Source organism: Notothenia coriiceps, unplaced genomic scaffold (assembly GCF_000735185.1).
Source record: "Notothenia coriiceps isolate Sejong01 unplaced genomic scaffold, NC01 NC01_scaffold00028800, whole genome shotgun sequence".
Lineage (NCBI taxonomy): Eukaryota > Metazoa > Chordata > Actinopteri > Perciformes > Nototheniidae > Notothenia > Notothenia coriiceps.
The window spans coordinates 369766-379731 of NW_011361501.1; the positions used below are offsets into that span (position 1 = coordinate 369766).

Below are 9966 nucleotides of genomic sequence, written 5' to 3' on the forward strand. Positions count from 1 at the left end.
TAACAGACTTTAATGAAAGACTTATTGTGTTTTGTGACTATTTTACATTGTCTTTTAAAGGGGCCATTGTGTAGGATATGGGGGGATTTATTATTAAGTATTTATAACCATGATTTTGATGGTGAAGAAGGAGAATGAGTGCTTCATATGTTGCACTGCCGGTTTTCAACAAACTAAACACTGACTCTAGAGAGGGACTTTTGCATTTTTACTTGTCCTAACAAGAACGTAGTTTTTCTGAAACGCTTGGAAACGGATTTGTGAGCAGAGGGGTATCAATTAGATGCAATCGACAACCTCACCACTAGATGGCACTAAATTCTTCACACTGGTCTCCAAAGACTTAAAAGTCATATCCAAAAATAGTGTGCAAAATGGCACCTTCAAAAATGTAAAGGTCTTTATGTGACTCATCGTGGCAGAAAAACATAATTCTTACTTCCTCCAGTTGCATGCTGCAGCTTATTTTGCTACTTACTTCCTAAACTTAGCACCAGCCATGAAAGAAACAACAGGGAGTCGTTTGCCTGTTTTCCCTTCAGGACAGTTGCCAAGCCAGCTTCATGATTTCTGGGCTCTCTTAAAAGTGAAGCTACTCTACTTTGGATCCTCTTTCAAAGCTTTGATCTTTATCGCTCTAATTTCTTTGTTTTTATTCAGAAACTTTCAAACATAACTTTCTTTCCGTTTTCCTTCCATACTTGAACAACTGGCTCATTTTCGACTCAGCAGAAGCGCTCTCTCCATCTATTCTCCAATCAGCAGAACCATGGTACGTAATCCATGGGTGCCATCTGGACATCCAACCAGCGAGCCTCCTGGATAGTTGAAGTGTTTCTGTCGCACTGTTTTTCCCCACATCCTCAGTCGGAGTCGTCATCATCTTCCTCTTCGTCTGAGCTTGGGCCCTCACTCTCTGAGGAGCTGGGGTCTTTGGTGCTGGCTTCTGAAATCATGCCATCTGAACTGTCAATCTCCATGGACGTCTCTGATAGGTAGAGGTGGATGGCCCTCCCTGGATGGCTGGTGCACAAACGCAGATACAGCGGAAATAGAAGGAGACATGCACCACATACAAAGAGCAAGATATTAATTCATGCATGACACATCCATGAATTATTTATGGCAATGCATGTGCATAAGTCACAGAACGGGGACAGGACAAAGACAACACAAACACAGCACCAGGGACAATGGGTTAGGGGTCACACAGGGTTAGGTTGTTCTCATTTGGGAGAAAAGTCTGGATCTAAATCTTTGTTTACCCATCTGCATCTGATTGGGGTAAAACTATTTCCTTCCTTTGCCAAGTTTTTCAATGGAGGACTCGGTTTGAAGTCTGAATAGATCTGATCGACCAAGATGAGAGCAAAGTTGAACATTTTTCTTTGAGGAGCTTGGCATTTCAAGTCTGGTTGAATCCAGTGAGTTTCAAAACAGTAACACAGTTTTGATAGTGATAGTTGGGATGCCTATTACAGAGAGATCTGAAAACCCAAGACAAACAAAGAAGTCCCACATGCCCAGAACAAAATAGACAAATAGACTCATATCAGCTCATGTTTAAAACAGACATTCGGCCACAAGAGAGGTTTCTGCCCAATAAAAAACATTTGCCACTTGACAAAATAAAAAATTGATATTGGATTTAACTATGTTCTGGTAGAATTTGTTATAAAGGCACTTTGTGAAATGTCTGTTTCCAACAAGGGCTTTTCATTAGGTTTTGGTTATTTGATAGCACCACGATCATTTATCAGGGCAACACAACAGATCACAGAAAACAGAGCAATGTAACTTCAGTGAAACAGAACACAATGTATACCTGCATCCTTCTGTTGATTCAGAAAACCGCAGTCAAGTGGATCGGATTAACTGATACAAATCTTAGAAATGTATGACGTTTCAAAAGGTTTCTCAAAATCTTGTAATAAAAACTCAATTTCACTTGAGGTAAGAAAGCTGCATTGTTCCACAGTTTCTATTGTTTCTTGAAACAATATATCAAACATGCAGCTTGTAAGGCATAATATGTTGGGGTTTGAAATGTATTAGTAGGGAAGTTAACAGCAGGAATAGACCATTGTTCGACCTCTACATCATCAAAACATTTACTCTAAACAGGAAATGTGTTAGGAAGCCCATTTAGCTGAGCAGAAAAACATGTTAAGAATGTGTTTCTTTTCAGAAATGAAAGGCACATGGTGATATCATAAAAGCTACACAGGTCTGGCTAAAGCTCTGTATCTACAGTAGTGCTTCCTACACAAAGGCACATTCTCAATGTATCTCTGGTTTTTTTAAGCTGTTCATAAGCTAGTCCAGGTTTGGGATCCAAAGACTGGGGTTGCAGAGGAAGAAGGAAGTGAAACGTCCAGTAGGAAAAGAGCCCCGGGCCCTAAGAAGGAGCACCACACAACCTGATCCCCAGATTTAGATGGAGAGTGAGAGAGGAAGTGGATGATTCTTCTGTTCCTCTCTCTATCCCCTCATTCTCTCCCTCTGTCTTTCTCATGGTCTTACCACACAGTGGGGTCTTTTCTCACTTTACGAGGAGCCTCCTCATTCCCTTCCAGCTGTCTCAGTGATTTCTTCTTGCACCGCCTGCAGGACACAAAGATGATGAGGAGGATGACCACAGCCGCGATACCGCCCCCGATGGCTAACGCCAGAAGGAGAAGCTCGGAAAAAGACGCTGGGGGTGAGAAGGAATAACAGGAGTACAAACTGAGTCATTCTTGTTTGATAAGGCAGAAAGAAACAACACTGCATAGAGGTATTGTGCATTTGTAACGGTGTGTAAGCTGTTGCTAACCCAAAAGTGTATTTTCATTTCAAACTTAATGTTGTGGCTCTTAGGATGGTGAGTCACTCTGTCTTTCAGTGGGCAGACATTCAAGAATTGTGACTTTGGTGACCACCTGACCTTAACTTTAGTTCCGCCATGGGATACATTATGGTAAAATATAAAAAAATAATTGAAGGGATTGCCAATCAATTTTGTACAAACATTGAGGGTCCCCAGAGGATGAATCCTAGCCATGTTGCTCTCCCTGAGGTTTCTCCTATCTTCCCCTTTAAACTGTGGGTTTTTTTCTCTGGAAGTTTCTCCTTGTACGATGTGAGGGTCTAAGGACAGAGGGTGTTGTTTTCTCATACTGATATTCTGTACAAACTGTGCTGTTGTATTTGTTGTAAAGTGTCTTTATTGTAAAGTATTTTTATTGTATATACAGCACTTTGACTCGACCAAAAATCGTTTTAAAAATGTGCTATATAAATAAAACTTGATTTGATTTAATATCCCTTCAGGACCGGCAACAGGTCAAAGTAGATTTTTATTGCTAAATATACTTGTTTCTCCAAGTATCTATCCTACCCTATGAGGACAGGGGTTGTGAACAAAATGACTCATCAACTATTGGATGACTTGTAACCAAACGGTAAAAAGAGTCATGTCCCCCCCAGAGGATTGTTTGCAACAACTCTCCTGTCTTTTCCTATAGTGCCATCATCAGGTCAAAATAACAAAAGTTCCTTGAATTATTTGGTTCATGACTCACTATTAGCGAGATGATTACATTCCCTTTAGCCTCAGCTGCACGTTGGGTTTAGCCCTAATTTGGAAACATAGCACTCTGAAACTCTGAACAATGGTGAACATGATATAACTGCTAAACATCAGCATGATATCACTGACATGTTGAGCATATTACAATGTCAATTTTAACATTTTCATTTAGCTCACAGCATCACTTGGCCTACACACTGGCTTCACACAGTTGTTAGACGGTAGACTTTGTCTTGTTCACATGTTGTGTCTGCATCAATATTGATACATAAGAAAGGACAATGTATAATATTGTTATCTAGTCAATAGTTATAAATCTCTGGGTATTGTGCTGTCGTCTCTTTTTTGGCTTAAATCCGTGAGAGCTGAAATGATGTTTTCAGACACATCATTATAATTATGTTTTTCATGTAAAAATGTTCTTTTCTGAAAAAAGTGCTGACCTGTGGTGACGACACGAAATCGAATCTCTCCGACCGTGCCGTGGACATCCGGCGGATTCTTAACCTGGCAGATGTAAGTACCATTGTAGGTGAACTTGACCTGTTGAAGTATGATGGAGGCGTCTCGGCCCATGACATCACCGGCCCAGCTGACATGCTTCCTGAAAATGCCCTCTAATGGAGGATATGGTTTCTGCTGGTAGTGGAACACCTACAAATGGAAATGGATTAGTAGAGAGACAGAGAGAGAAGGATGTAATCCCAGACCTGCTGTATCTTTTTTATCTTTTCTCAATATTCATACACACATAGCACACACAGGCTGGCTTGGACGCTCTAGAGACTCGGATGACTCACAGATTCCTTTTTCAGTTAGCTGAGGGGGTGGATGTTCCCTGACACAACGACGAAAGTTCAATCTGACTTTTTCACACAAACACAAACATACATGCACTCACCGACTGTTCTCTGCCTGGTTTCAGGGGTCTGAAGCTCCAGGAGATGACAATGGAATTGGGGTTGATGGAGGCGCTACTCTGAAATGTGCATTTTAGACGGACATCCGTCCCGTTAACTGCCTCCACATCCCCAGATGTGTATACATGCATCCCGCTGACCTGCAGGACGCCTGCAACACACAAACATATGGCACAGCAGCAAAGTTTACTTCAGAAGCAGAATGCAGTGCGCACAGAGAAAATCAATACATAGATAAATGGTTTGTGAAAGAAACACATACAACAACAAAAAAACTCAACAGACTGAGAATAAATTCACTCTCATCAGAAAATTCCTGCATACAATGAACCCAGCGACCCTACCTCTGCCTACGCAGTGCTGCTGCAAGAACATCACTGACTCTAAGTTGTCACTACAACTTAATCAGACACTGATATCTCACAGATTGGTCCGAATGTTGAACGTGCAAAATTAGATCCTGGGGTGATTGAGTAAGTGAACTCCTTTCAAACACCTGCTTCATTACATCCTGAAAAATCCAAAATGATTTCATATCAGCAGACCACATCTGTGACATTTAATGAATAATGGCCACTTCACCTACACTACAGCAGCTGAGCCAAGGCTGAAATTGAAGGTCTGCTGTATGTTATATGGATGTGGACTATATCAATCTTTACAGTGGACCTATTAGATGGAAAATGAATGGACTGGAAGAGTGGAGAGGCCTATTGGCAACGATTTGGCTCTTCCACATAATGATGGATGGAGCTCCCCAGGATGGAGTTAGTGCTGATACACACATACACTGCACCAGCATACACATGCACTGTCTAGGAAAGAGACATGCTTAATGCTTAGTTCCTGTCTGGGAACTAGTCACATCAGGAACCAGCCGCTCATGCGTCTATCTCCAGGAGATTGCAGGGTCTTGTTTATTTCGAGGTAAGTCTAACCTTTTTCTAAATCAATCCAGTGAGTTTATATATAAGTCCCTGTGGAAGCATCTGTGCAGGCTGTCTGGTTCCAAAATCACCTGGTCTATTTATAGAGAGAGCTCCATATACCTTTAATAATATGAGGAGCCATGTCTAGCCATATTAAAGTCTATGCCCAAGCACACAGCAGAATATCTGTCTGCACAGCACAGGGTAGCCGAGACCTGTCTTAACGTCATTAGCTCATTCAAGGACCCTGCAGAACGAGCCAAACACCATCAGAGACTCTTCAATCGGAAAGAAAAGCTGCATGTGGCCCGATGGATCACCTGAGTGCAAACATCATCCCAGATCTCAGTTTAATATACAAGATCATTCATTTGTTGCGGATGCAATTAGCAACATCATAAAGGGCTATACGCTGTAGTCTGATTTAAAATAGGGGAGATGTGACCTCCAGCTGTCTAGCATACTTGCAGCAATTTCACAGTGATTAATATGATTAAGTTATATTTTAGGATTTTTTTATATTTTTAACACTTAAAGGTGGAGTTTGGAATGCTCTTAACATCCCGATAGAAATATCTTAAGTGCTTTGACAAAAAATCCATTAAAAAATGTCCTCTGTTGAAGCCGTAGTACTGTAAAAAGCACGACCAATCATCTGAGCCGGCCCGGCTAAAATAACTGGATGGCCTACCTGCCTGTCAGCCTTCCATCTGTGCACAAACTTATCTCGTGCCCTCATTGGTCATGTGCGCGTTCGTGTGTGTTGGAGGAGGGGCTCTCTAAGGAAGTGGCAGATTTTTTCCGGTTGTGTATTTTTAAATTCTAGCGCACTCGAGCTGGTTTCTCCAAAATGACCTACCCCACCTTTAATATCGCACGTCCTGCGATGTCAATATCGTCAAGACACGATATATCATGCAGCCCTAATAGCAATATTTTCTCCTCAATGAGTAGGTGTAGCTTCTTTCTGTGCAGTGATACGGTTGGTAGATGTTTTATAGAGAAAATAACAAAATACAGTAAAACTATGGTCTCAGCCCCAAGTTTAACTCTGAGGTAGATTTATAATATATAATCTCTATCTCACTCCTAACACATCTAAATCTACTTCCAGCATGGATAGATGTTCATAAAAGACATCCATTGTTTGTTTTATACGCTTCTTGAAATACAATAGAAACACATCGTTTTTCTAGAATAGATTACGAATCGCTTGAAAATGGTACAAACACGTGGCAACATGTGTGACCAAGGTGTTGCGCTGGGCTATATCACGCAATCGAAAGTGAAAGTTAAGCTCGTTCCATTGCGGAGATATTCCCGCGAGAGTGCGGAAAACTTAAATAAATTAATGTATTTCAAACGTGAAATGTTACAAATATACTCACGGACCACTAGGGGGCGCTTTGAGAAACACTGCTCTACCGGTACTGACCATCCTCTACAATGAACTGTGTGTATCTTTCTCATGGGTTCAGGTTACTGTACCTGCTGCAGCAGAGCTCCTCCTCTCTGGAGCTGAGGACAGAGTGTGCCGTGGTGCTGGGCAGCCTGGCCATGGGCACCGAGAACAACATAAAGTCCCTTGTGGACTGTCACATCATCCCCGCCCTGCTTCAAGGTGGAGAGAACAATCAAATCATAAAGTATACAAACACTCGCTGCAGAGAAGGACGTATTTTATTATTTTTTTCACCACCTTCAAAAAACTCACAAAAACTCACCTCTTCAATCTGGCTTTTCATGTGTGATTGTTTTTGTATTATTTGACTTTAACTTTAACTATATATTTATTTGTTGTTCCTTTCTTCTCTTTTCTTTTCTCTTCACTATTATCTGTAAAGCGTCTTTGAGCACCTGTAAAAGCACTAACAAATTAAATCTATTATTATTATTATTATTATATTTTGAGACCTACCTGTGTTTTGTTCCCGCAGGTCTCTTGTGTCCAGACCTGATCTTTATTGAAGCTTGTCTTCGATGTCTCAGAACGGTTTTCATCAGTCCAGTCACCCCCGTGCAGCTGCTCTATACTGTAGGTGGACTTCTACATGTTCTGTCTGCTTTTTACAGTACATGCACACACATAGTATATACATAAACAACATGTCCCTGCACACAGAGACTATCAGTGTTCCTCTAATATTATGGTATCAGAAACAGGTTTAATACCAGGTAGGTTGACACGTACGAGGAATTTGATCTGGAATTGTGGTGCATACATAGAAGTGAAACAAGAATTAAAAACACAGATAGAAAACTGTTTTAAGAAAACTATAAGAACATAAACAAATATGTGTCCCCGGTGTGTCAGAAAACAAAACCCTCTCTCTTTTCCTCCGTACCCACATCTCAAAAAAGGGTGGGGGGCGCTAACAAGCAGATCCAGAATTTTCGCTCCTATTACTTCATTGGTGAGATCCGGCCGACGTGACACGTCCCCACCTATCGTCTCCGGCACACGTGACACGTCCCCACCTATCGTCTCCGGCACACGTGACACGTCCCAACCTATCGTCTCCGTATACAGTTGCAGTTGCTGGAGGCTTAAGAGTAAAGTTGTTATATAGAATACATACAATGGCACTGTCCTAGCGGTAAACACGTAAGAAAGACCATGCGCGGCGTGTTTTGGGAGTAATATGCTGTGTGTTTACATTAGCAAGCATGCTAACACTCAGAGCAAACCATGGAGCTAACGCTGTAGGCTACTGGAGAGAATATGTGTAACGTAATGTCCTTGTGGTAAACCCTGCGAGAGAGAAAGGTTTGAGCTCCATACTGTTTCAGAAATAACGCTTGAAGTGGTTAGGAGCATAACATGGCATTTAATCACCGCAGCGTTTAGCTGAGATCTCCCCATAGCAGGGGAAAACTGCGTGGCGCTACAAAGGGGCGTGGCTAAAGCAGAATCAGCCTGTTTGCAACAGGGCTGCATAAGAGGGGTATGAGCAGTATGAGGCATGGCTACAATGGGTGATCTGTTTGGTATTTTAAGCAACCAACTTCACAGACGTGTTTTGTATAGGTATGGCCCTACAATATATGTTTCCAATATAGCATGATAGGTCCACTTTAAGTTAGCTCAAGGATGACATTGTGACAATATGAATAATACAGTCTAACCGAAGAGAGAACTCACTAGGTCTCAAAGAAGTAAAAAGACACCAGAAATGTTAACAAACTGTTCTATTTCTTTCTTCCATGTGTATTTAATGTCCTCCTGGTGCAACATGCTCATTAGTTCTCTCTTCCGTTACATAAAAGTTAACTATTTCCATTTGTTAAATTATATTTGTTGACGTTTTTTGTTTTTGTTTTAGGACCCCACTGTGATCCCCCATCTAATGTCTCTCCTGAGCCGCTCCCAGAGAACGCAGGAGTACATCACACAGATCTTCTCCCACTGTTGTAAGGTATTTGTTGGTATATCTTCTCACACACACACACAGTGGAGTCCATGGCTCTTGTGTCCAGATGGAGATTCATTGTGTTTTGTCTGCAGACCCCGGAGCACCAGACGGTTCTTTTTAACCACGGCGCAATCCAGAACATTGCCCCTCTTCTTATCTCCCCCTCTTATAAGGTACGTCTCTCTGGCCGTTTCTCAATGTCGAGTACGCTTGCTTGGTAGCACATGTCTTCCGAGTCACTTGCTTCAGAAGCGAGGCAAGAATACTTCCTGGTATTCGGAAAACGAAGAGTGGAACAGGCTAGCAAGTGTGCGTCACATGAGAGGCCCCGCCTTACATTTTCCGCCACAGATTTGGGGAAATTGGTCCGTGCGCAAAGCATTGTGGGGATTTTAAGACCGCGGAGTCTACACATGCGCAGCCTCGAAATTTCCCCCAAACCAAGGACGTGGCCTCGGTGGAATTCCAAGTATGCTGGACATTGGAACGGTCCTGCTGCGCCACTTGATGACGTAGCATCCTTGAAATATTGGCTTGGAAGCCGGTTTCCTCGCAATTGAGAAACGGCCTGTGTGAGTAATGTAGATTTACCCAGAAGCCCTTTCACTCACGGGTAACTCTGAATATCTTCCTCTCCTCTCAGGTCCGGATGCAGGCGTTAAAGGTTTTCTCAGTCCGGCTTATGAGAACACTCAGGTTCTCCATGATTCACTGGTGAATGGTGAGCGTCTCTTGTCTCTTTTCACTTCTTCTCTCTGTCCCTTCATTTTTTGTTTATCACCATTTCGTTGTCGTCCTTCTTCAGTTTGCTCTTTCTCACTTTTCTTTGTCTCACTTTACATTTCCTCCATCTATTCATTCACTTTTATTCTCTTAACTTTCTCTTCTGTCCACCGATTTATTTTGTGTTATCTTGTTCATAATCTACCTCTCTTTTTACTTTCAGTCTCTCTCCACTTGTCCCTCTATTCTCAATATCTTACCTAATATTTATCTAGGGATGCTCCGATCGATATTCGCCGATTACTCACTCCTTCTGCGATCCGATCGATTACTTTTCTCTGTTTAGCCCTAGTTCTACCTCTAAAAGTTGTAGGTTTACAAGTCGAATTTCTAACAGTATTCTTGTCCGA

The 9966-nt window shown here is 41.9% G+C and overlaps 2 protein-coding genes across 2 annotated transcripts in view; one reads left to right on the forward strand and one right to left on the reverse strand.

Annotated features, from left to right (window-relative positions):
- Positions 1-863: 863 nt before the first annotated feature.
- mpzl2b (myelin protein zero-like 2b) lies at positions 864-4866 on the reverse strand. The gene is made up of 5 exons (XM_010786211.1): positions 4836-4866; positions 4473-4642; positions 4015-4225; positions 2524-2695; positions 864-1023 (listed from the first exon to the last, which is right to left on the reverse strand). Exons 1-5 carry the CDS (start codon positions 4864-4866, stop codon positions 864-866), a joined length of 744 nt encoding a protein of 247 aa, XP_010784513.1.
- Positions 4867-6866: 2000 nt separating this feature from the next.
- Positions 6867-9966, forward strand: part of LOC104958470 (armadillo repeat-containing protein 8-like) — a 42458-nt gene continuing 39358 nt past the window's right edge. Inside the window, exons 1-4 of the mRNA XM_010786212.1 lie at positions 6867-7041; positions 7358-7455; positions 8744-8836; positions 8926-9006. Coding sequence (XP_010784514.1) covers positions 6867-7041; positions 7358-7455; positions 8744-8836; positions 8926-9006 — 447 coding nt within the window. The remainder of the gene's footprint in view (positions 7042-7357; positions 7456-8743; positions 8837-8925; positions 9007-9966) is intronic.